Source organism: Alosa pseudoharengus, unplaced genomic scaffold (genome assembly GCF_046254945.1).
Source record: "Alosa pseudoharengus isolate Yale_2024_CS ecotype anadromous, Long Island Sound unplaced genomic scaffold, YU_APseudo_1.1 YU_APseudo_1.1_scf_18, whole genome shotgun sequence".
NCBI classification, from domain to species: Eukaryota; Metazoa; Chordata; class Actinopteri; order Clupeiformes; family Clupeidae; genus Alosa; species Alosa pseudoharengus.
The window spans coordinates 37,561,799-37,589,181 of NW_027468650.1; the positions used below are offsets into that span (position 1 = coordinate 37,561,799).

Consider the following 27,383-nt stretch of genomic DNA (forward strand, 5'->3'; position numbering starts at 1 on the left):
TGTCTGTGTGAACTGCTGTTCTCACTGCTCCTTTCACGCATCTAGGCAAGTGGGCGTGTCAAGCAGGCAGCTCTGAGTGAGTGAGTGCGCAGCCAACGTCATAGTTCTTTGCCGACAGTTCTAGGCCTTGTGGATAAAACAAAAGGTGCAGTGAAATCTGCAACTATTTCGGATACATCGCAAATTAAGGCAAGCCATCAGGTACACAAAGTCATTTAAAAGCAGTAGGCTACGCATGGAACTTGGCAAAACACCTCACAGACATATCCCAACATTTTTAAAGAGTTCAAAGAACGACAGGTTAACGAATATGCTATAGAAAACACGACTACATGGTTAGTGCCAAGTTCTTCTCTTATGTTTTAGTCTAGCCTAAGTGAAACGAGTATGGTTCTCTGGGATAAAGCGAACCTTCCTTCATCAATGAATTTTGACGAGACATAACGAGCTGTAATCATTTTGACGAGACATAACGAGCTGTAATCATAGGGTGCTAACGTGATGAAAGCGCAATGTTCACGCCAGAATAACATTACCATAACTTGTAAACGATCTATTTCATGTTCGGTCAGTAGCCTACTACTGGTAATATTTGTCGTGGCATGTAGACTGCAATTTGTTCAATAATTATTGCCCAGATGTAGGATAGGCTACCCGAAATGCGCTAATTAAAGCCCACAGCATAATACCACCAAAGCGTGTTGAGTCCTAATAATAATAGCGGCGTATTGTTACAGTACGTGCTAGCAAATCATGTTATCAAAGAAATAGACGTAATGTAGTAATGCACACAGATATATTGCAACAGGTAATGGTGTAGGCCTATCTGACGAAGACCTGAGTGGTTGGAACGTCGTACTTGTACACTGGGCGCAAAAAAGACTATCCTCACATTTTCCCCTTTGCAACTGTCAAAGAAATCCCATGAACACGGGAAGGCCTAGGGTAGCCTATACTGTACATCAGATGGCCTAAAGATTAGGCCCCTCTGCATAGCATTCAGTGATTTGCATGCAGTAATTTGAACACTGACCTTGATCTAGCCTAGTTTGGCTATTTAAAGCTACTTTATTGCCAAAACACAACACAATGTAAATTAACTATAACAAACAATAAAGGACTTAATCACAGAAAGTAGGCCTACTATTTTACTGACTATAAAAAAAGAATCATTATGTAGGAAGTTTACAAGTTTAGAACCCAGAATTGACCTACACACTACAAAAGTGCACCAAATTCAACACAAATGACTCAATACACTTGGAGGAGGTATGAGTCCTTTCTTCTCCAGATATCTTAGGATTTCGCCATAGTATCGTTTTAGTATCGAGCATCATGATATTTATGGCAGGTATCGTATCGAAGTCATAATTTTGGTATCGTGACAACACTAGCCTATAGTTCAATTAATAGAAAGGTGCAGATGTGTGTAGCCTATACTCTGCTAGGTTTTAGTAAAGAATGGCTTAGTGGAATACCTGTTCCATATGGTCTTGCGTACAAGCAGATTCCTTCAAATACACCGCTGACTATCAAAATACTGATGCGCTGTTTGATGTTGCCCTGCTTGCTGTTAAAGGGAATGACAGATGTCCTCCTCATTGGTTTAAAGGATGTTAACCCCAAAACACACCCATGACTGATTAAGAAACATAAGAGCCACTTTTTTGCCCCAGGCACCTGACGTTTGATAACAAAACCACCCCAAATGTGGACTGGACAAACCCCTAAATGTATTTACGCTATTCGCTAGTGACCATGCATTTTAAATTGCTAAAATAGGCCCAAAGTGTGTGTGAGAGAGAATAAGAATGAGTGAAAGAGTGGGTATGATCATTTCATAACAACCAACCAACAGCAGGATCTGCGTTCACTTGCATTCTGTTTTCCTTGCTTGTAAGTGGCATCCATTGGGGGACAAGAGGTACATTTTATATATAATAAATGTATTTATATTATTTATTTATAATTTGAACATACTGTTTACATACATCATAATAAAATATAAAAAAATAATTAAGTTTAATTTTTTTTAAGTTTAAATTTAAAATGAAAAGCTTTGACATTTCAAAAATCGCTTAAATTGCAATCTAATTAAACCCTTTTAAAGCTATTGTTCATGCTAAACAGTTAGTCACTATTTAAATTATAAAAATAATGTAATTGGCACCTAAAATGACATACTCTTGGCCCTGAATCTGACCAAACTGGTCTCAAACAAAAAAGAGTAAAATGGTGTAACCGGTTACACCATTTGACATTTCCATTTAAAAGCAAAATTTGCAGGCATTATTATGGACAACTATGTACACACTTCACCTTTATGTGAATATCCAAACACAGTTTTTACATTAAATTGAATATTTTATGATTATTATGATTTATAAACATTTTCAAAAGGTCATACCATTTGACATGTAACCTAAGCTTGCCTGGCCATGGCCTAAAAAAACTGTTATGTTTAATACATTACTTGTATTAAATATAGAAAAGTTCTTCTGCAAGATCATGCCAGATTATTTTAGAAGGGATTTTGGAGAGAATTTCACATTTTTTTCAGCAAGTGTAATTATTTGGTTCATGTTTTTTGTGGTTACACCGTGTTGACAATTTTACCCAAATTCAGTTAATACTCTTTCAAAATTTTAAAACATCCAAAACTTTAAGATTAGGGTTTGATGAAAATTATATTTGAAAATAATTTGTCAAATTATTTTCAAATTTTAACAATTTTAAATGTATGTAACCCATATGTACACAAAAAAATGAGCGTCACGTCATTGACATGTTAGCAAACTTTGACAGTATGTAGGATTTTTTAAAGGATTGTTGTTTCTTTGTCAAATGTAGGCCTATTGTGTTGAACACATAGTGTTTGCTTCACATAACTTTCATTTTGTTGGCGGTTGATTAATAGTAAAGTGTTTTGACGTATTGATGTAACGTATCAGCAGATCAATTGGGCAAATACTGATACCGTAGCATTTTTCGCCATATGAGACAATTTCATATTTTGTAGCAAACTTTGTCAGGGACCCCCTGACAATGTGCTGCGGACCCCACTTTGAGAACCAATGGCATAGACCAGCGGTCCCCAACCACCGGGCCGCAGGACATTCCTAACCGGGCCGTAGCCTACGACATGAGTTTAAAAAAAATGCATGCAAACTAAACTAAATTTAATTCGCAATAATGTCACGTTTTTACATGGCATAGGCCTATATGCAGTTGTTTGATTGCACGCATGTTTGCATTTTGCAAGGTCTATTTTCTTACGTCTGTCTGTCCCGCCTTCAACACTTTTACATATTGCCTTCAGCGCTGCGCAGCCTCAGGTCAGCTCACTTCACTTGATCAGTTCTTGGCGAACAAAAACAGCAACAAAAAACAAGCATCTTTAGCAGGTCACTGGCCAGAGTGTTTGAGTTGCGAGAGCCGCTGCAGAGATTTCTTACAGAAAAAGTCACCGTTAGCTGCACATTTTAGTGATGAGGACTGGGTGTCAAAACTCGCTTACCTGTGTGACATATTCGGGTTGCTTAATGACCTCAACCTGTCACTCCAGGGGAGAATGACGACTGTCTTTAAACTGGCAGATAAAGTCGCAGCATTTAAAGCCAAGTTTGATTTGTGGGGACGACGAGTGGACCAGATAAGTTCCAAACAGTATTGGGGGTTTTGGGAGAGACTGAGGCAGGGCCATTTCTCTCACAGCTGGTGCGCGATCACCTTGTTGCGCTTTCAAATGAGTTTGAGCGTTACTTCCCATCCTCCAAAGATCCACGGCAAACCAATGAGTGGGTCCGCAACCCATTTGTCAATATCCCGAATAGTCCTAACTTGTCAGCGCAGGAGGAAGAGCAGTTGATCGAAATTGCAAATGACGGTGGTCTTAAGAGTGTGTATAAGGAAACCTCTCTGGCGGGTTTTTGGATCAAAACCAAAGCAGAATATCCCGAGATAGCCGTAAAAGCGCTGAAAACGTTTCCCACCACGTATCTATGCGAGGCCGGGTTTTCGGCAATGACTGCAACTAAGACCAAATTGCGCAATCGACTGGACATTTCAAACACACTGAGGGTGTCACTGTCTTCCATCACCCCCAGATGGAAGCTTCTTGTTGTAGGGAAACAAGCAGGGTTCCCACTGATTATATTCGTAATGCACGTTTAGTTCCCATATTTTGTTAAGCATGTTCACACTTATAGATGTAGCTTCAAGTTGTTCAATATTCATAGTTCATATTGTTCAATTTTCACTTCATGTTTTTCACAAGAGATTGTTACCTTCACTGTTCATACATAACTAAAGCTAGTTCTTTTCAAGTAATGCATGTACAACCATAGCCGTGGGGGTGCTGGGGGTGCGGCAGCACCCCCTGCAGGAAAGCACGCGTATTTATATGTCATACCACTCACGATCAGAAAAAAAAGAAGCTCTCCGTCCCACTGTCTATTATTCTATTATGCACTAAAAAATGTTACATTAGACCTGGGAGATCTAAACAAAAACTAAACAAATTAACAAAACAAACCTAAGGGAGATATCCTATGACGCTAGCTTTATGGTACGACAATATGCCATATTAAGTAGCTGAATATTACCGTGAGTTTCCCAAGGAGCTGAACACGGGCCGCCTCAATCTTCAGCTTAAAATTATGCATAGTGTTATCGGGGAGTCTCGGTGCACCACGGTGAAAGGTGGCATGGATATTGAGTAAGCTCCATCCACAAACAAGAGCTCTTTTCAGCGAGGTAGATGAACTTATTCATCTGTGTCTTTGCGTGCCTGTTTCAGTGGCCTCCTCAGAGCGTTCTTTCTCTTCTTTTTGAAAGTGTAGATTAAAGGCTACACTGTGCGTTTATGTTGTAGGCTATATTTGTGATATGTGGATCAATTTAATGTAGGCTAGCCTATGAATATTGCATGTGTATGCCTATGTTATGCATATGTTTTGAGTCAATGTGTTCTGTCTAATATGCTGTGCGATAGGGTCTTTAGCCTGTTTTGACACCCATGTCAGAAGCGTCAATAATTATTACGTTTTATTAATGTTGGTGTTCAACAGTTTTATATTTCACGTGTTCACCGTCGATTTCGGTGCAAGGCTACAGCAACTTTGTTACCTTACTTGTGTAGCGTCAGATAGCAGACGGTTACTTTGTTTGCGTTAGTATCAATCTGTGGTTTGCGACATTTTGTCGCATTTTTTCTGTAGTGTAGCCATAATGTTCTTGACAGTGATGTATGCCTGTGCTGTGTGTCATGCAATGCCAGTATGCTGTTGTCCATTAGCAGATAAAGGCGTTTAAATAAAATGCCGACTACAGCACCCCCAACCAAAACTCACTTCCCACGGCCCTGTGCACAACACATATGGAACATGGAACCCCCAAATCAGTGAAGTTATCCACCAAAAATATTTTTCAGTGTCTATACAGTAATAATCTTCAAAAAAAAATCCCATCCACTCCGCTAAACTCTAGGAACGCAACCACTAGGTGGCGATGAGATTACTTTCCCTTCCTATTTACATGTATTCATTCGACAAACACATTATTTTGTCCAATTGATTGATTGATTGATAGATAGATAGATAGATAGATAGATACTTTATTGATCCCCAAGGGGAAATTCAAGGTCTCGGTAGCATACAGACATCACACACAACATGCACTTACAGCAAAAAAAGTAATAAAAGTATATAAATATAGAAAAAACACCACTGCACAATAAAGACAGTAGAAATTTTAAAAAATACTAAGATACTAAAATACTAAATATACTAAATAGAACTAAATTAAATATCCACATAGCGTGCTTAAGGATGATCAAGCATGAGGCACTTGCAGTGACAGGGTAGGGACTGAGCCTGTGATTCTGTATGCATGGTAAGGTGCTCTATGAGAGTGTCATGGTGATGGTGCAAATAAGTAAGTCCAACAGTGCAACAGTGCAAGAATGAAGTCTAGAGACCAGCATAAAATAAATATATACAATTGCTGTGTAGGGTTAGGTACGGTCTGATTGTCCTTATATACTAATACAGGTTGAATCAAATACTTCCATTTTTGGTTGCTTTAGTTGTAGACTGTTATTTACTTGCTCACTGGTGGCCATGATCATTCAGTTAAACTAGAAACATATAATCAGAATAAAACTGGAATGGTTGAGGGACCGTGTCAAAGGTCTGAAAACAGGACATCTGCGCAAAATACAGATATTGCATTAAAGTCTATGGACCCCATAAATATAATAATGGCATAGGCCAAAGAAAAAGGTGTCAGGTAGTGTGATGTAGGTGAACCAGGATACTGTTTCATGCAGCCAGTTTACATTTTTCACCAGAAAATACGGTTGTATGCTGTTGCTGTGGTCGGAGTTGGAGGTGTCGGTAGTGTCACTGCTGAAATGCTAACGAGGTGTGGCATTGGAAAGGTAAGAAAAATAAATTAAAGCCTGTTTTGTATATTACTCTATGTAATTTCTCCTCAGTCTGATAACATTATGCTGTTGATGCATGACATTTGTTGCATCATCTTCTATTAATCTTTGGCACTGTTTATTCTGTATACATATTTGCAAATAAATTCTCAATTCATTTGAGAAATTCTTCTGTTCGGTTCTGTATCCGCACAACCCTACACATGCATCAACTACTTCATACTGTTCATGAGTACATCTATGGTAAAAGTGCTGATCTGGCAATGACTGCCAATTTTGTTATACTGCATACTCTCTAAATGGCAAACCCCTTTCAGTTACAAACTGTGTTCCAATTTGTGTACATTTGAACGCCTAATTTGATTGCATCAGTGTGTTCACACTGATTATTATGACAAGATGAAGTGTGCTGCAAGTACCTGGATGGTGCACTCATTTATGTGAAGTGCACAGAGTTGGTGTTTGATTGAGATGACACTATCCTGTTGAAATTCATGCACTATATGAGTAAGCACACTGTGCACAGCCTAATGCATTAAAGAGTACTGATGAAAGTACACAGATTTGAACAGTGATACCATACCTAGAGATTGGCATGGTTTTATTTTTATGCTCTTTGAGCTCAATGCAAATCAAACCAGCTAATAGGCTAACTGATATAAAACCATGCCAATCTCTAGGTATGGTGAAGGGTATGTGATGATGTGGGGCCATTTTAATTCCAAAGGCCAAGGGAACTTTATCAGGGTGCATGGTATCCTGGATCCATGAAATAACTGGCCTTAAAAAATAAAAATCTGCCTGCCTGTATGGGAATTTAACATAGGGGTGTCAATACCCCTGTATGGCCCCTGTATTTTAAGGAAGAGCATATATTTATTTATGATACATTATCCATTCACAAAGAAAATTGGTGTCCTTAAAGGTTGGATATTTCCTCTTTTTTTTTACTTAAGGCATTAAGATCAATTTCCAAAAGATGATTTAATATTCCTCTTTTTAGTCAACTTTAGCAGAGGTGCCAATAATTCTGGAGGGTACTGTATCGGTGCATCACTAGTATTTATTCAAAATTTTGAAGTAGGTTATTAGTCAGATTCAGTCAGAAGTTCTATTACTTGTGTATTTATAGTGTGGAGGTGATCCCCGTCATTTTGCATGCGGCCGAGCATTTTTGCACATTCTGGTTCGTAAGGAAAAATCCTTACGAGAGAAAGATGGAGCTCATTATCTCTATTCCCCAAATCATAAAAAGTAATGCTCCAGTTATTATTTATCAATGAATTAATTGTCAGTTAACTGCTTGAGCCACCCCGTATTTGTTTCCTTTCAATAACATCAGTGTATATGTTATCTCTGTGTGGACTTTAGACCCATTACATCTTTATAATATGACTGTTGCTACGCCTCTGCTACCAACAAAAAATTATTAACTACAAGCTGTCTCCTAGCTAAATGAGTCACAAGGCACACAATAGGGGACGCTGAAGGCCCTTGAGATGAATCAGGAGAGGCATGCACACAGCAAACAAATTAATCTAACCAAGTGTTATTAATGTTATATTAAGATCAAAAAATCACTTGATAAAAAATGTTTTAGAATACAGAGACTTACCTAGCGCTCTCTCGTAAGATCATTTTGACTCATTTTGCTTAACGCACTGGCAGCCAAATTTGCTTGTTTTCATGTTGAACTTCTTCAAATAAGTCAAACTCTTATTAAATCAAGCCACATGATTTTACGAGAAAGTGTAAGTCTCTATACTGAACAATACTGTTTGCAGTGCAACATCTCTGCTGAAGTTGGATTTGATTTGGTATATGTTTGTTATTTACTTCTTCACTTGACAGTTGCTGCTTTTTGATTATGACACTGTGGAGCTTGCAAATATGAACCGGCTCTTCTTCCAACCACACCAAGCTGGTTTCAGTAAAGTGAAAGCTGCTGAGCACACACTGAGGTAAGTTCATTAATTTAATGTCATTTTTATTACCAGGGCTCTCAATTCTCAATAGGAAGCGCCAGAACAGACTCAAAAGAACTCTGAAAGAATTTTACGTGTGCGAGCGGCAGAGTTTCATAATGGCAAAATAGGTTCGTAATTGAAAGACCGTAACTGTGGTAGGTTTAGTACCTGTGGAATATGTGTAAGTGAAGGACATATGAGTAATACTGAACATCGTTTGTGTTATTTTTTTGTTAAATAACAAATCAGTTTTACAGTTACCAATCCTGATACATACACACACACACACACACACAGAGTACATATGAGATGCTTCTCATCCCTAAGGTGGTGCAAAAGTCTATGCACCTGCAGAAAAGATTTGTAACTGTAGGACAACTTTTTGTGCGTAGAGTATTGATTTGTAATTGTAGAATATTTTTGTAATTGTAAAATATTTATAAATATAGCTGCAAGCAGCAATGTGGGGGCCAAGCAGAGAGTTCAGCAGTCCAGATTTGCCATGCAACTCAATGCCGTGGCATCAGGCATATAGCATTAAGCAGTCACAGCAAGTTCCATGTCAAACAACCCAAGATTGGCTGAGTTACAAGGTCAAGTTTCACATCAAAACATAACTGATTTTGTGGGGCTGAACCAGGGCTGAGTGTCGCCGCCCACTCACCCAGCCAACCCACCGCCGCAATCGCCCGTGCCCGTCCCACCCTGCCCCATCCTTGCACGCACGCTTTAGAATTAACTTGATGGAACTCGCTGTCATCAGTTTCACATCAAAAATAAAATATCGATTGAGATATTATCATGCTTGCTGTGATTTCAATGCCCCATAGAGGTCAAAGATAACCAAATTATTTGTGCATCATCAGGATGAACCAGACTGTTCTATGGGCTGCCATTGACCTCCATTGCAGAATAATGCAGCAACTACAGGCCAAAATACATTTTTGCGAATTACAGAGCCCCCTAGAGGTCAAAGGTCACCAAATTTCTTGAGCATCCTCCTGGTGGGTCCTGAGGACCATGTACTAAGTTTGGTTTTGATACATGAAAGCGTTGCTGAGATATGAGCTCACTTCCTGTTTGGCGGCTTCACCGCAAATTTCGATTGGCTGTTACAGGCGAACGCTTCAGTCAATTGTTCCAGAAAAAAATACACTGATAAGGCATGGTCTGTAGATGGTCTCTGCCAATTTTGGTGAGGATCAGCTGAAATTTGTGACTTGCGAATACTTATTCATGTTTTTGATTAAATCCAATATGGCGGCCAAATCAATTATGTTGATGTCACAAGTTGTCTTCTGTTGACCTAAGGACCTTCCACAGTATTGACAGACACCATTAGTGCATTTTAATTTTAAGCACAACAGCAGCTACAGGCCAAAAGGCATGTACCTTAATTGTAGCGCCCCCTAGAGGTCAAAGGTTACCAAAATTTTTGAGCATCCTCCTGATGGGGTCAGTAGTCTATATACTATGTTTGGTTATGATACATGAAAGGGTTGCTGAGATATGCGTTCACTTCCTGTTTGGCGGCTTCGCCGCAAATTTTGATTGGCTGTTATGGGCGAACGGTTTTATTTCCGAAGACAAAAAGTAATTCCCTAAAGTAGCGTGTTCTGTAGATGATGTGTGTGAAGTTTGCTGTCGATTGGACAAAATTTGTGACCAGAGAAGACGTTTTAGTGTTTTTGATAAAATCCAAAATGGCGGAAAATCCATCATGGCGGAAAATGACGTCATAGGGTGCGTTGAACTTGGCTTGGCCCAAGGAATCCAACGATACCTCATTTTTGACAATCGGCCATACGGGTCAGAAGTTACGTGCGTGAACGCAAGTCCAACTTTGGCCTGTTGGTGGCGCTAGAGCGCTGGAGGTGCCGACATGAAACTTGATGAAATGAATCATTGGACTGTCTCCAATCAGTGTGCCCAATTTCAGAACTTTTTGCCAGACGGTTCTATAGGCTGCCATTGACTTCAATGGCGGAATAATAATAACTAGAAAAGCATTTCCTGAAGGAAATACAGTGCATGAAAATGCAAAAATATGATGAGTTCATATGGTTAAATTATTTGCTTGGTAGATAAGGTTTAATATAGTTGGAATGACTAAACAGTTAAATAGGTTGATAATTGAAATGGTTAAATTATTTAGGCAGATAGTTGATGATAACTAACAGTTGGAATGGCTCCAATGTTTTCTAGTAGTTATGCTAACTATGTTAACAAAGATATGTTTGTTAACCAAGTTACTATGCTAACTAGCATGCTACCAATGTTAAAATGTTAACTATGCTAATCATATGACTTAGCTAACCTAGCTAATCATTTTTATTAGTTATGATAACTATGCTAATTAGCATGCTAACATGCTAACTATGCTAACCATGTGACTTAGCTAACTTAGCTAATCATTTTTAGCAGTTTTGCAAAAAATGCTAACTAGCATGCTAACATGTTAGCATGTTAACTATGCTAACCATGTGACTTAGCTAACTTAGCTAATCAATTTTAGCAGTTTTGTAAAAAATGCTAACTAGCATGCTAACATGCTAGCATGCTAACTATGCTAACCATGTGACTTAGCTAACTTAGCTAATCATTTTTAGCAGTTTTACTAAAAATGCTAACTAGCATGCTAACATGCTAGCATGCTAACTATGCTAACCATGTGACTTAGCTAACTTAGCTAATCATTTTTAGCAGTTTTACTAAAAATGCTAACTAGCATGCTAACATGCTAGCATGCTAACTATGCTAACCATGCTAACTAGCTACAGTGGGTAGGAGTCATAGTTGATGACAAGTAACAGTTACAATGGCTGAACAGTTAAAAAGTTCAGTAGTTTAAAGGGTTAAATTGTTTAACAGTGAAATATTGTAGTGAGGACTTTTATTTTGAAACGGTTTCTGGCAGAGGAAGCAGTTGAACAGGATGTGTAGTCTTAATAGGGCCAGTTTGTATGCTTAAAGCCTGAGAATATAGTTTAAAAGTTAAATGTAGATAGTGTAATGGATGTTGATAGACAGAAAGTTGAATGGATGTTGATAGGCAGATTGTTTAATGGATGTTGATGGATAGTTTAATGGGTGGATGAGTGAATGGTTTGAAGAGGATGAATGGATAGAAAGTTGGTGGAAATGTGTCTTATATCCTTGTAGAATGGAGAGACAGAGAGAGTTGGTCTAGTTCAGTAGAAAGCAGTTGATACAGGTGCAATCAGTTGAACTGATTCTTTGATGGGGCCTAGATGAGCAGCTGGAAGATGATACCAGGTGCAAATCAAGTTAATTAGTCCATTGTGATGTCATCAGCCCATGTTAAGTCTATGGGAAAATTTTGAGCAGTTTTTAATTAATAGTTTAAAAAGTATAAAAGTTTCAAAGATGAAAAATACAAAGCCCACATGTCATAAGTAAGACCTACGCAACGCAGTTTGAATGAAGTTTCTACGTTAAACGGTTGAAGCTGCATTAATTGCGTTAGAAGAAGAAGAATAAGAAGAAGAAGAAGAAGAAGAAGAAGAAGAAGAAGCCTAGGAAGAACAGTAGAGTGCATTTTCATGCACTCTAATGAGGGGGCCAAGCAGAATAGGCCGGAGTAGCCACGGTGACAAGATAGAACTCAGCAGACACCCGGGATCAACAGGGCTGAAATAGGGCTGAGTATTGCCACCGCCTCCGCCAGCCAGCCCCCCCCACCTAATCACCCCTGCCCGTCCCACCACGTTCTGCCCCGCCCCGCTCTTGCACGCACACACGCATTAGAATGAACTGGATGGAACATGTCACCAGTTTCACATCAAAAAATAAAAGATTGATAAAACACAAGCAACTACAGATCAAAATGCAATATTGCTAATTGCAGCACTCCCTACAGGTCAAAGGTCACCAAAGTTTTTGAGCGTCCTCCTAATGGGGTCATGAATCTATGTAGTAAGTTTGGTTATGATACATGAAAGGGTTGCTGAGATATGAGCTCACTTCCTGTTTGGCGGCTTCGCCGCAAATTTCGATTGGCTGTTACAGCCCAATGCTGCTGTCAATTGTTCCAAAAAGCAAGGCACTGATACGGCATGGTCTGAAGATGGTCTCCACCAATTTTGGTGAGGATCCGCTGAAATTTGTGACCTGCGAAAACTTTTTGATGTTTTTGATTAAATCCAATATGGCGGCCAAATCAATTATGATGACATCACAAGTTGGCTTGGGTCGGCCTAAGGACCTCCAACAGTATTACCAGACACCACTATTGCGTTTTAATTCTAAACACAACAGCAGTTACAGGCCAAAAGGCATGTTTCTAAATTACAGCGCCCCCTAGAGGTCAAAGGTCACCAGATTTCTTGAGCGTCCCCCTGATTGGGTCCTGAGTCCATGTACTTAGTTTGGTTATGATAGATCAATGGGTTGCTGAGATATGAGCTCACTTCCTGTTTGGCGGCTTCGCCGCAAATTTTGATTGGCTGTTACGGGCGAACGGTTTAAGTTCCGAAGACAAAACACCACAACTTTTGTGAGGCTTGGTCTGAAGATCATGTGTGTCAAGTTTGGTGACTATCGGACAAAATTTGTGACCTGTGAAAAATTAGTTTCACTTTCACTAAAATCCAAAATGGCGGAAAATCCATCATGGCGGAAAATGACGTCATAGTGTGCATTGAACTCGGCTTGGTCCAAGGATTCCAACGATGCCTCATTTTAGACAATCGAGTCAACGGGTCAGAAGTTACGTGCGTGAACGCAAGTCCAACTTTGGCCTGTTGGTGGCGCTAGAGCGCTCAAGGTGCCGGTATGAAACTTGGTGAAATTAATCATGAGACTGTCCTCAATCAGTGTGCCAAATTTCACAACTTTTCACCAGACGGTTCTATGGGCTGCCATTGACTTCAATGCCAGAGGAATAATAAATATAGCTGCAAGCAGCAATGAGGGGGCCAAGCAGGCAGTTCAGCAGGCCAGATTTGCCATGTAAGTCAATGCCGTTGCATCAGACATATAGCCTTAAGCAGTCACAGCATGTTCCATGCCATACAACCCAAGATTGGCTGAGTTACAAGGTCAAGTTTCACATCAAAACATAACTGATTTTATGGGGCTGAACCAGGGCTGAGTGTCGTCGCCCCTCACCCAGCCAACCCACTGCCGCAATCGCCCCTTCCTGTCCCACCCTTGCACCCACGCATTAGAATGAACTGGATGGAACTTGCTGTCATCAGTTTCACATCAAAAATAAAAGATCGACTGAGATATGATCACTCTTGCTGTGATTTAAACATAGAGGTCAAAAATTGACGTCATAGGGTGTGTTGAACTCTGCTTGGCCCAAGGATTCCAATGATGCCTCATTTTGACATTCGGGTCAACGGGTCAAAAGTTACGTCCGTGAACACACGCCAACTTTGGCCTGTTGGTGGCGCTAGAGCGCTTGAGGTGCCGTCATGAAACTTGGTGAAATAAATTATTGGACTGTCCCCAAACAGTGTGCAAAATTGTATAACTTTTTACCAGACTGTTCTATGGGCTGCCATTGACTTCCATTGCAGAATAATGCACATCAGGAACTACTGGCCAAAATGCATTTTTGCCAATTACAGAGCCCCCTGGAGGTCAAAGGTCACCAAATTTCTTGAGCGTCCTCCCGATGGGGTCTGAGGTACATGTACTAAGTTTGGTTTTGATACTTGAAAACGTTGCTGAGATATAAGCTCACTTCCTGTTTGGCGGCTTTGCCGCGAATTTCGATAGGCTGTTACAGACCAATGCTTTTGTCAATTGTTCCAGAAAGCAATGCACTCATCAGGCATGGTCTGAAGATGGTCTCGGACAATTTTGGTGAGGATACGCTGAAATTTGTGACCTGCGAAAACTTGTACGTGTTTTTGATTAAATCCAATATGGCGGCCGAATCAATTACGATTACATCACAAATTGGCTTGGGTCGGCCTAAGGACCTCCAACAGTACTACCAGACACCACTAGTGTGTTTTAATTCTAAGCACAACTGCAGTTACAGGCCAAAAGGCATGTTTCTTAATTACAGCCCCCCCTAGAGGTCAAAGGTCACCAGATTTCTTGAGCGTCCCCCTGATTGGGTCCTGAGTCCATGGACTAAGTTTGGTTATGATAGGTGAATGGGTTGCTGAGATATGAGCTCACTTCCTGTTTGGCGGCTTCGCCACAAATTTCTATTGGCTGTTACGCGCGAACGGTTTTAGTTCCGGAGACAAAAAGCAATGCATTAATGAGGCATGGTGTGTAGATGATATCTTTGAAGTTTGGTGTCGATCGGACAAAATTTGTGACCTCTGATACGTTTTAAGTGATTTTGATGAAATCCAAAATGGCGGAAAATCCATCATGGCGGAAAATGACGACATAGGGTACGTTGAACTCGGCTTGGTCCAAGGATTCCAATGATACCTAATTTTTGACAATCGGGTCAACAGGTCAGAAGTTACGTGCGTGAACGCAAGTCCAACTTTGGCCTGTTGGTGGCGCTAGAGCGCGGGAGGTGCCGACATGAAACTTGGTGACATGAATCAATGGACTGTCCTAAATCAGTGTGCCAAATGTCAGAACATTTTGCCAGACGGTTGTATGGGCTGCCATTGACCTCCATTGCAAAATAATGCGCATCAGCAGCTACAGGCCAAAAGGCATGTTTCTCAATTACAGCGCCCCCTAGAGGTCAAAGGTCACCAGATTTATTGAGTGTCCCCCTGATTGGGTCCTGAGTCCATGCACCCAGTTTGGCTTTGATACATGCAAGGGTTGCTGAGATATGAGCTCACTTCCTGTTTGGTGGCTTCGCCGCAAATTTCGATTGGCTGTTACAGCCGAATGCTTCTGTCAATTGTTCCAGAAAGCAATGCACTGATAAGGCATGGTCTGAAGATGGTGTCTGCCAATTTTGGTGAGGATCCGCTGAAATTTGTCACCTGCGAAAACTTGTACGTGTTTTCGATTAAATCCAATATGGCGGCCAAATCAATTATGATGACATCACAAATTGGCTTGGGTCGGCCTAAGGACCTCCAACAGTACTATCAGACACCACTAGTGTGTTTTAATTCTAAGCACAACTGCAGTTACAGGCCAAAAGGCATGTTTTTTAATTACAGCGCCCCCTAGAGGTCAAAGGTCACCAGATTTCTTAAGCGTCCCCCTGATTGGGTCCTGAGTCCATGTACTTAGTTTGGTTATGATAGATCAATGGGTTGCTGAGATATGAGCTCACTTCCTGTTTGGCGGCTTCGCCACAAATTTCGATTGGCTGTTACGCGCGAACGGTTTTAGTTCCGGAGACAAAAAGCAATGCATTAATGAGGCATGGTCTGTAGATGATATCTGTGAAGTTTGGTGTCGATTGGACAAAATATTTGACCCCTGATACATTTTAAGTGATTTTGATGAAATCCAAAATGGCGGAAAATCCATCATGGCGGAAAATGACGTCATAGGGTGCGTTGAACTCGGCATGGTCCAAGGATTCCAGCAATACCTCATTTTTGAAAATCGGACTGACGGGTCAAAAGTTACGTGCGTGAACGCATGTCCAACTTTGGCCTGTTGGTGGCGCTAGAGTGCTTGAGGTGCCATCATGAAACTTGGTGATATTAATCATGGGACAGTCCCTAATCAGTGTGCCAAATTTCACAACTTTTTACCAGACGGATCTATGGGCTGCCATAGACTTCAATGGCAGAGGAAAGATGTTGAATAATAATAAGAAATCCTACAAACACAATGGGTGCCTTCGCAGCTTCGCTGCTTGGCCCCCAATAATAGGAAAAGCTAGAAACACAATGGGTGCCTTCGCAGCTTCGCTGCTTGGCCCCCAAATATAGCTGCAAGCAGCAATGAGGGGGCCAAGCAGAATAGGCCGGAGTAGCCACGGCGACAAGATAGAACTCAGCAGACACCCGGGATCAACAGGGCTGAAACAGGGCTGAGTATTGCCACCGCCTCCGCCAGCCAGCCCCCCCACCTAATCACCCCAGCCCGTCCCACCCCGTCCTGCCCTGCCCTGCTCTTGCACGCACGCATTAGAATTAACTGGATGGAACATGTTGTCATCAGTTTCACATCAAAAAATAAAAGATTGATAAAACACATCAGCAACTACACATCAAAATGCAATATTGCTAATTGCAGCACCCCCTACAGGTCAAAGGTCACCAAATTTTTGAGCGTCCTCCTAATGGGGTCATGAATATATGTAGTAAGTTTGGTTATGATACATGGCAGGGTTGCTGAGATATGAGCTCACTTCCTGTTTGGCGGCTTCGCCACCAATTTCGATTGGCTGTTACGGGCGAATGCTTTTGTCAATTGTTCCAGAGAGCAATATATTAATAGGTTATGGTCTGAAGATGGTCTGTGCCAATTTTGGTGAGGATCCGCTGAAATTTGTGACCTGCAAAAACTTGTACGTGTTTTTGATTAAATCCAATATGGCGGCCGAATCAATTACGATGACATCACAAGTTGTGCTGGGTCAGCCTAAGGACCTCCAACAGTATTACCTGAAACCACTAGTGCATTTAAATTCTAAGGACAACAGCAGCTACAGGCGAAAAGGCATGTTTCTTAATTATAGCGCCCCCTAGAGGTCAAAGGTCACCAGATTTCTTGAGCGTCCCCCTGATTGGGTCCTGAGTCCATGCACCAAGTTTGGCTTTGATACATGCAAGGGTTGCTGTGATATGAGCTCACTTCCTGTTTGGCGGCTTCGCCGCAAGTTTCGATTGGCGGTTACAGCCGCATGCTACTGTCAATTGTTCCAAAAAGCAATGCACTGATAAGGCATGGTCTGAAGATGGTCTCTGCCAATTTTGGTGAGGATCCGCTGAAATTTGTGACCTGCGAAAACTTGTACGTGTTTTTGATTAAATCCAATATGGCGGCCGAATCAATTACGATGACATCACAAGTCGACATGGGTCGGCCTAAGGACCTCCAACAGTATTACCAGACACCACTAGTGCGTTTTAATTCTAAGCACAACTGCAGCTACAGGCCAAAAGGCATGTTTCTTAATTACAGCGCCCCCTAGAGGTCAAAGGTCACCAGATTTCTTGAGCGCCCCCCTGATTGGGTCCTGAGTCCGTGTACTTAGTTTGGTTATGATAGATCAATGGGTTGCTGAGATATGATCTCACTTCCTGTTTGGCGGCTTCGCCACAAATTTCGATTGGCTGTTACGCGTGAACGGTTTTAGTTCCGGAGACAAAAAGCAATGCATTAATGAGGCATGGTCTGTAGATGATATCTGTGAAGTTTGGTGTCGATTGGACAAAATATGTGACCCCTGATACATTTTAAGTGATTTTGATGAAATCCAAAATGGCGGAAAATCCATCATGGCGGAAAATGACGTCATAGGGGGCGTTGAACTCGGCTTGGTCCAAGGATTCCAACGATACCTCATTTGTGACAATCGGGCATACGGGTCAAAAGTTACGTGCGTGAACGCAAGTCCAACTTTGGCCTGTTGGTGGCGCTAGAGTGGTCAAGGTGCCAACATGAAACTTGGTGAAATTAATCATGGGACTGTCCCCAATCAGTGTGCCAAATTTCACAACTTTTTACCAGACGGTTCTATGGGCTGCCATAGACTCCAATGGCAGAGGAAAGATGTTTAATAATAATAATAAATATAGCTGCAAGCAGCAATGAGGGGGCCAAGCAGAATAGGCCGGAGTAGCCACGGCGACAAGATAGAACTCAGCAGACCCACGCAATCAACACTTTCAACAAGTGTCACATCAAACATAACTGATTTTGTATGGCTGAAACAGGGCTGATTATTGCCACCGCCTCCGCCAGCCAGCCCCCCCACCTAATCACCCCTGCCCGTCCCACCCCGTCCTGCCCCGCCTCGCCCTACCATGCACTCATTAGAATGAACTGGATGGAACATGTTGTCATCAGTTTCACATCCAAAAATAAAAGATCGATCGTTAAAACACATCGCAACTACAGATCAAAATGCAATATTGCTAATTGCAGCACCCCCTACAGGTCAAAGGTCAACATATTTTTTGCGCGTCTTCCTAATGGGGTTCTGAACCTATGTAGTAAGTTTGGTTATGATACATGGCAGGGTTGCTGAGCTATGAGCTCACTTCCTGTTTGGCGGCTTCGCCGCAAATTTCGATTGGCTGTTACAGCCGAATGCTACTGTCAATCGTTCCAAAAAGCGATGCACTGATAAGGCATGTTCTAAAGATGGTCTCTGCCAATTTTGCTGAGGATCCACTGAAATTTGTGACCTGCGAAAACTTGTACGTGTTTTTGATTAAATCCAATATGGCGGCCGAATCAATTACGATGACATCACAAGTTGGCTTGGGTCGGCCTAAGGACCCCCAACAGTATTACCAGACACCACTAGTACATTTTAATTCCAAACACAACAGCAGCTACAGGCCAAAAGGCATGTTTCTTAATTACAGCGCCCCCTAGAGGTCAAAGGTCACCAGATTTATTGAGTGTCCCCCTGATTTGCTCCTGAGTCCATGTACCCAGTTTGGCTTTGATACATGCAAGGGTTGCTGAGATATGACCTCACTTCCTGTTTGGCGGCTTCGCCGCAAATTTCTATTGGCTGTTACGCGTGAACGGTTTTAGTTCCGAAGACAAAAAGCAATGCATTAATGAGGCATGGTCTGTAGATGATATATGTAAAGATTGATGTCGATCGGACAAAATTTGTGACCTCTGATACGTTTTAAGTGATTTTGATGAAATCCAAAATGGCGGAAAATCCATCATGGCGGAAAACGACGACATAGGGTATGTTGAACTCGGCTTGGTCCAAGGATTCCAACGATACCTCATTTTTGACAATAGGGTCAACAGGTCAGAAGTTACGTGCATGAACGCAAGTCCAACTTTGGCCTGTTGGTGGCGCTAGAGCGCTGGAGGTGCCGGCATGAAACTTGGTGAGATTAATTATTGGACTGTCCCCAATCAGTGTGCCAAATTTCACAACTTTTCACCAGACGGTTCTATGGGCTGCCATTGACTTCCATGGCGGAAGAAAGTATAATAATAAGAAAAGATAGAAACACAATGGGTGCCTTCGCAGCTTCGCTGCTTGGCCCCCAAATATAGCTGCAAGCAGCAATGAGGGGGCCAAGCAGTATAGGCCGGAGTAGCCACGGTGACAAGATAGAACTCAGCAGAACCCGGGATAAACAGGGCTGAAACAGGGCTGAGTATTGCCACTGCCTCCGCCAGCCAGCCCCCCCCCCCCACCTAATCACCCCAGCCCGTCCCACCCCGTCCTTCCCTGCCCTGCCTTTGCACGCACGCATTAGAATTAACTGGATGGAACATGTTGTCATCAGTTTCACATCAAAAAATAAAAGATTGATATAACACATCAGCAACTACACGTCAAAATGCAATATTGCTAATTGCAGCACCCCCTACAGGTCAAAGGTCACCAAATTGTTTGAGCGTCCTCCTAATGGGGTCATGAATATATGTAGTAAGTTTGGTTATAATACAAGGCAGGGTTGCTGAGATATGAGCTCACTTCCTGTTTGGCGGCTTCGCCACCAATTTCGATTGGCTGTTACGGGAGAATGCTTCAGTCAATTGTTCCAGAGAGCAATATATTGATAGGTTATGGTCTAAAAATGGTCTGGGCCAATTTTGGTGAAGATCAGATGAAATTTGCGACCCGCGAAAACTTTTTGATGTTTTTGATTAAATCCAATATGGCGGCCGAATCAATTACGATGACATCACAAGTTGTGCTGGGTCAGCCTAAGGACCTCCAACAGTATTACCTGAAACCACTAGTGCATTATAATTCTAAGGACAACAGCAGCTACAGGCCAAAAGGCATGTTTCTTAATTATAGCGCCCCCTAGAGGTCAAAGGTCACCAGATTCCTTGAGCGTCCCCCTGATTGGGTCCTGAGTCCATGCACCAAGTTTGGCTTTGATACATGCAAGGGTTGCTGAGATATAAGCTCACTTCCTGTTTGGCGGCTTCGCCGCAAGTTTCGATTGGCTGTTACAGCCGCATGCTACTGTCAATTGTTCCAAAAAGCAATGCACTGATAAGGCATGGTCTGAAGATGGTCTCTGCCAATTTTGGTGAGGATCCGCTGAAATTTGTGACCTGCGAAAACTTGTACGTGTTTTTGATTAAATCCAATATGGCGGCCGAATCCATTACGATGACATCACAAGTCGACATCGGTCGGCCTAAGGACCTCCAACAGTATTACCAGACACCACTAGTGCGTTTTAATTCTAAGCACAACTGCAGCTACAGGCCAAAAGGCATGTTTCTTAATTACAGCGCCCCCTAGAGGTCAAAGGTCACCAGATTTCTTGAGCGTCCCCCTGATTGGGTCCTGAGTCCATGTACTAAGTTTGGTTATGATAGGTGAATGGGTTGCTGAGATATGTGGTCACTTCCTGTTTGGCGGCTTTGCCGCAAACTTCGATTGGCTGTTATGGGCGAACGGTTTGAATTCCGAAGACGAAAAGGAATAACTTTTGTGAGGCTTCGTCTGAAGATCAAGTGTGTCAGGTTTGGTGTCGATCAGACAAAATTTGTGACCTGTGAAGACTTTTAAGTGTTTTTGATAAAATCCAAAATGGCGGAAAATCCATCATGGCGGAAAATGACGTCATAGGGTGCGTTGAACTCGGCTTGGTCCAAGGATTCCAACGATACCTCATTTTTAACAATAGGGTCAACGGGTCAGAAGTTACGTGCATGAACGCAAGTCCAACTTTGGCCTGTTGGTGGCGCTAGAGCGCTAGAGCTGCCCACATGAAACTTGCTGAAATGAATCATTGGACTGTCCCCAATCACTGTGCCAAATTTCAGAACTTTTTGCCAGACGGTTCTATGGGCTGCCATTGACTTCAATGGCAGAGGAATAATAATAATAAATATAGCTGCAAGCAGCAATGTGGGGGCCAAGCAGTTGAGCAGGAGTTGTCATGGCAACCCAATGTTGCTACATTATACACACACCCAATTAACCACCCGTCCCACACACACACATATACAAAGATAAACTTCCTCTCCCACACACCCCAATAACCCCCCATACATATGCATACCTCAAACATCACCAAATGTATTGTGCATAGTCAGGTTGTAGTCACAAGTCCACATACCAAGTTTTGTGTCGATACGAGAAAGTGTTGATAATTATAGCACCCCTAGTGGTCAAAAGTCACCACATTTATTGTGCGTCCTCAGGTTGTAGTCACGAGTCCATATACCAAGTTTGGTGTTGATACGAGAAAGTGTTGCAAATTATAGCACCCCTAGTGGTCAAAGGTCGCTAAAATTATTGTATGTCCTCAGGATGTGGTCCCGAGTCAATGAGCCAAGTTTGGTTTCGATACGTGAAAGTATTGCAGAAATATGAGCCCACTTCCTGTGATTATAGCGCCACATAGTGGTCAAAATTTACCACATTTCTTGAGTGTCCTCCTGATTGAGTCCTGAACCTATATACCTAGTTTGGTTTTGATATGTGAAAGCATTGCTGAGATATCACTTCACTTCCTGTTTGGCGGCTTCGCCGCCAAACTTGATTGGTTGTCACGGGCAACAGGTTTTGAATATGGTTCCAGAAAGCAATGCATTTATGAGACATGGTCTGACGATCATCTGCGTCAAGTTTCATGAAAATCGGAGAAACTTTGTGACCTTTGATGCCTTTTAAGTGTTTTTGATGACATCCAATATGGCGGTTGGATCATTTATGTTGACGTCACATGTTGGCATGTGGCGGCCTAAGGACCTCTCAAGGTATTAACAGATATCACTAATATGCTTTAATTCCAAACACATGACCCGTTACAGGCTAAAACGTAATTTTGGTAATTATAGCGCCACCTATAGGTCAAAAGTCACCAAATTTATTGAGCCTCCTCCTAATTGGGTCCTGAGACCCTGTACTGAGTTTGGTGTTGATACGCGAAAGCCTTGCTGAGATCACTTCAATTCCTGTTTGGCGGCTTCGCCGCCAAACTTGATTGGTCACGACGGGCGATGGGTTTTGAATATGGCTCCGAAAAGCAATAACATTTGTGAGTCATAGTCTGAAGATCATCTGCGTCAAGTTTCGTGAAAATCGGACAAACTTTGCGAACTTTGATGCCTTTTAGGTGTTTTTGATTAAATCCAATATGGCAGCCTGATCAATTACGTTTACCCCATAAATTGACATCTGCGTTGAGTTCGGTCTCATCCAAGGATTCCAAATATACCTTAATGTTCAAAATGTGGTGTACCATTCAAACGTTATGTGCATAGATGTAATAAAAAATTTGAAATGTTGGTGGCGCTAGAGCACTCAAAGTGCAGACTTGAAACTTTGATAAATTAAAGATATGACTGAACCGAATCAATGTGCCGAATATCCCAACTTTTTACTGTATGGTTTAATGGCAAATTAGCGTTTCGTTATAATAATAATAATAATAAGAATACGTAGAATCACTATGGGTTGCCTCGCAGCTTCGCTGCTTGGCCCCCAAATATAGCTGCAAGCAGCAATGTGGGGGCCAAGCAGTTGAGCAGGAGTTGTCATGGCAACCCAATGTTGCTACATTATACATACACCCAATTAACCACCCGTCCCACACACACACATATACACAGATAAACTTCCTCTCCCACACACCCCAATAACCCCCCATACATATGCACACCTCAAACATCACCAAATGTATTGTGCATAGTCAGGTTGTAGTCACGAGTCCATATACCAAGTTTGGTGTCGATACGAGAAAGTGTTGATAATTATAGCACCCCTAGTGGTCAAAAGTCACCAAATTTATTGTGCGTCCTCAGGTTGTAGTCACGAGTCCATATACCAAGTTTGGTGTTGATACGAGAAAGTGTTGCAAATTATAGCAACCCTAGTGGTCAAAGGTTGCTAAAATTATTGTCTGTCCTCAGGATGAGGTCCCAAGTCCATATACTAAGTTTGGTTTCAATATGTGAAAGCATTGCTGAAATATGAGCCCACTTCTTGTGATTATTGCGCCACCTATAGGTCAAAAGTCATCACATTTATTGAGCCTCCTCCTAATTGGGTCCTGAGACCCTGTACTGAGTCTGGTGTTGATATGCGAAAGCCTTGCTGAGATCACTTCACTTCCTGTTTGGCGGCTTCGCCGCCAAACGTGATTGGTTGTCACGGGCAACCGGTTTTGAATATGTCTCCAAAAAGCAATGCGTTTATGAGTCATGGTCTGACGATCATCTGCGTCAAGTTTCATGAAAATCGGAGAAACTTTGTGACCTTTGATGCCTTTTAAATGTTTTTGGTGAAATCCAATATGGCGGTCGAATCAATTATGTTGACGTCACATGTTGGCATGTGTCGGCCTAAGGACCTCTCAAGGTATTAACAGATATCACTAATATGCTTTAATTCCAAACACATGACCCGTTACAGGCTAAAACGTAATTTTGCTAATTATAGCGCCACCTATAGGTCAAAAGTCATCAAATTTATTGAGCCTCCTCCTAATTGGGTACTGAGACCCTGTACTGAGTTTGGTGTTGATACGCGAAAGCCTTGCTGAGATTACTTCACTTCCTGTTTGGCGGCTTCGCCGCCAAACTTGATTGGTCACCACGGGCGACGGGTTTTGAATATGGCTCCAAAAAGCAATGCATTTATGAGTCATGGTCTGAAGATCATCTTCGTCAAGTTTCGTGAAAATCGGACAAACTTTGCCAACTTTGATGCCTTTTAGGTGTTTTTGATTAAATCCAATATGGCAGCCTGATCAATTACGTTTACCCCATAAATTGACATCTGCGTTGAGTTCGGTCTCATCCAAGGATTCCAAATATACCTTAATGTTCAAAATGTGGTGTACCATTCAAACGTTATGTGCATAGATGTAATAAAAAATTTGAAATGTTGGTGGCGCTAGAGCACTCAAAGTGCAGACTTGAAACTTTGATAAATTAAAGATATGACTGAACCGAATCAATGTGCCGAATATCCCAACTTTTTACTGTATGGTTTAATGGCAAATTAGCGTTTCGTTATAATAATAATAATAATAATAAGAATACGTAGAATCACTATGGGTTGCCTCGCAGCTTCGCTGCTTGGCCCCCAATAAATATAGCTGCAAGCAGCAATGAGGGGGCCAAGCAGTTGAGCAGGAGTTGTCATGGCAACCCAATGTTGCTACATTATACACACACCCAATTAACCCCCCCTGTCCCACACACACACATATACACAGATAAACTTCTTCCCCCACACACCCCAATAACCCCCCACACATATGCATACCTCAAACATCACCAAATTTATTGTGCGTAGTCAGGTTGTAGTCACAAGTCCACATACCAAGTTTGGTGTCGATACAAGAAAGTGTTGATAATTGTAGCACCCCTAGTGGTCAAAGCTCACTAAATATATTGTGCGTCTTCAGGATGTGTTCCCGAGTCCATGTACCAAGTTTGGTGTCGATACGATAAAGTTTTTCTAATTATAGCGCCCCTAGTGGTCAAAGGTCACTAAATGTATTGTCCTTATTCAGGATGTGGTCCCGAGTCCAGGTACCAAGTTTGGTGTCGATACGAGAAAGTGTTGCAAATTATAGCACCCCTAGTGGTCAAACGTTGCTAAAATTATTGTCTGTCCTCAGGATGAGGTCCCAAGTCCATATACTAAGTTTGGTTTCAATATGTGAAAGCATTGCTGAAATATGAGCCCACTTCTTGTGATTATAGCGCCACCTATAGGTCAAAAGTCATCAAATTTATTGAGCCTCCTCCTAATTGGGTCCTGAGACCCTGTACTGAGTTTGGTGTTGATACGCAAAAGCCTTGCTGAGATCACTTCACTTCCTGTTTGGCGGCTTCGCCGCCAAACTTGATTGGTCAAGACGGGCGATGGGTTTTGAATATGGGTCCAAAAAGCAATGCGTTTGTGAGTCATGGTCTGAAGATCATCTGAACCAAGTTTCATGAAAATCGGATGAACTTTGTGACCTTTGATGCCTTTTAAGTGATTTTGATTAAATCCAATATGGCGGCCAGATCAATTATGTTGACATCACAAAATCACATCTGTCAGCCTTAGGACCTCCCAGAGACATCACTAGTATATTAACATTAACATTAACAGACACCAATAGTAAGTTTTAATTCCAAACACATCACCCGTTACAGGCCAAAATGTAATTTTGCTTATTATAGCGCCACCTATAGGTCAAAAGTCATCAAATTTATTGAGCCTTCTCCTTATTGGGTCCTGACCCCATGTACTGAGTTTGGTTTTGATACGTTAAAGCTTTACTGAGATATTACTTCGCTTCCTGTTTATTACTTCGCTTCCTGTTTCGCTTCCAAACTTGATTGGTCGTCTCAGGCAACCGGTTTTGAATATGTCTCCAAAAAGCAATGCGTTTATGAGTCATGGTCTGACGATCATCTGCGTCAAGTTTCGTGAAAATCGGAGAAACTTTCTGACCTTTGATGCCTTTTAAGTGTTTTTGATGACATCCAATATGGCGGTCGAATAAATTATGTTGACGTCACATGTTGGCATGTTTCGGCCTAAGGACCTCTCAAGGTATTAACAGATATCACTAATATGCTTTAATTCTAAACACATGACCTGTTACAGGCTAAAACATAATTTTGCTAATTATAGCGCCACCTATAGGTCAAAAGTCATCAAATTTATTGAGCCTCCTCCTAATTGGGTACTGAGACCCTGTACTGAGTTTGGTGTTGATACGCGAAAGCCTTGCTGAGATATCACTTCACTTCCTGTTTGGCGGCTTCGCCGCCAAACTTGATTGGTCGTCACAGGCAACCGGTTTTGAATATGTCTCCAAAAAGCAATGCGTTTATGAGTCATGGTCTGACGATCATCTGCGTCAAGTTTCGTGAAAATCGGACAAACTTTGCGAACTTTGATGCCTTTTAAGTGTTTTTGATGAAATACAATATGGCGGAAGATCCAACATGGCGGAAATTGACGTCATGGGGTGCGTTGAGTTCGGCCTCATCCAAGACTTCCAAAGATATTGCGATATTCAAAATCGGGCATACGGTTCAAAAGTTAATTGCATGGATGCAATGTCAACTTTGACCCATTGGTGGCGCTAGACTCTCTGTGGTTCAGGCATAAAACTTGCTCAAATTAATTTTTATACTGTCCCGAATCAATGTGCCAAATTTCACAACTTTTTACTGTACGGTTCTATGGGCTGCCATAGACTTCAATGACAGCGGAAAGATGTGTAATAATAATAATAATAATAATAAGAAAAGGTAGAATCACTAAGGGTTGCCGCGCAGCTTCGCTGCTTGGCCCCCAATAATAATAATAAATATAGCTGCAAGCAGCAATGAGGGGGCCAAGCAGAATAGGCCGGAGTAGCCACGGTGACAAGATAGAACTCAGCAGACACCCGGGATCAACAGGGCTGAAACAGGGATGAGTATTGCCACCGCCTCCGCCAGCCAGCCCCCCCCACCTAATCACCCCAGCCCGTCCCACCCCATCCTGCCCTGCCCTGCTCTTGCACGCACGCATTAGAATTAACTGGATGGAACATGTTGTCATCAGTTTCACATCAAAAAATAAAAGATTGATAAAACACATCAGCAACTACACATCAAAATGCAATATTGCTAATTGCAGCACCCCCTACAGGTCAAAGGTCACCGAATTTTTTGAGCATCCTCCTAATGGGGTCACAAATATATGTAGTAAGTTTGGTTATGATACATGGCAGGGTTGCTGAGATATGAGCTCACTTCCTGTTTGGCGGCTTCGCCACCAATTTCGATTGGCTGTTACGGGCGAATGCTTTTGTCAATTGTTCCAGAGAGCAATATATTGAAAGGTTATGGTCTGAAGATGGTCTCTGCCAATTTTGGTGAGGATCCGCTGAAATTTGTGACCTGCGAACACTTATATGTTTTTTTGA

At 41.8% G+C, this 27,383-nt stretch overlaps 1 protein-coding gene across 2 annotated transcripts in view; it reads left to right on the forward strand.

Moving 5' to 3' along the window:
- Positions 1–27,383, forward strand: part of uba5 (ubiquitin-like modifier activating enzyme 5) — a 127,445-nt gene that overhangs the window by 12,317 nt on the left and 87,745 nt on the right. For both annotated transcript variants that reach the window (XM_076291106.1, XM_076291105.1), the window contains exons 3-4: positions 6,350–6,439; positions 8,297–8,406. In XM_076291106.1, the coding sequence (XP_076147221.1) occupies positions 6,350–6,439; positions 8,297–8,406 (200 nt within the window). The remainder of the gene's footprint in view (positions 1–6,349; positions 6,440–8,296; positions 8,407–27,383) is intronic.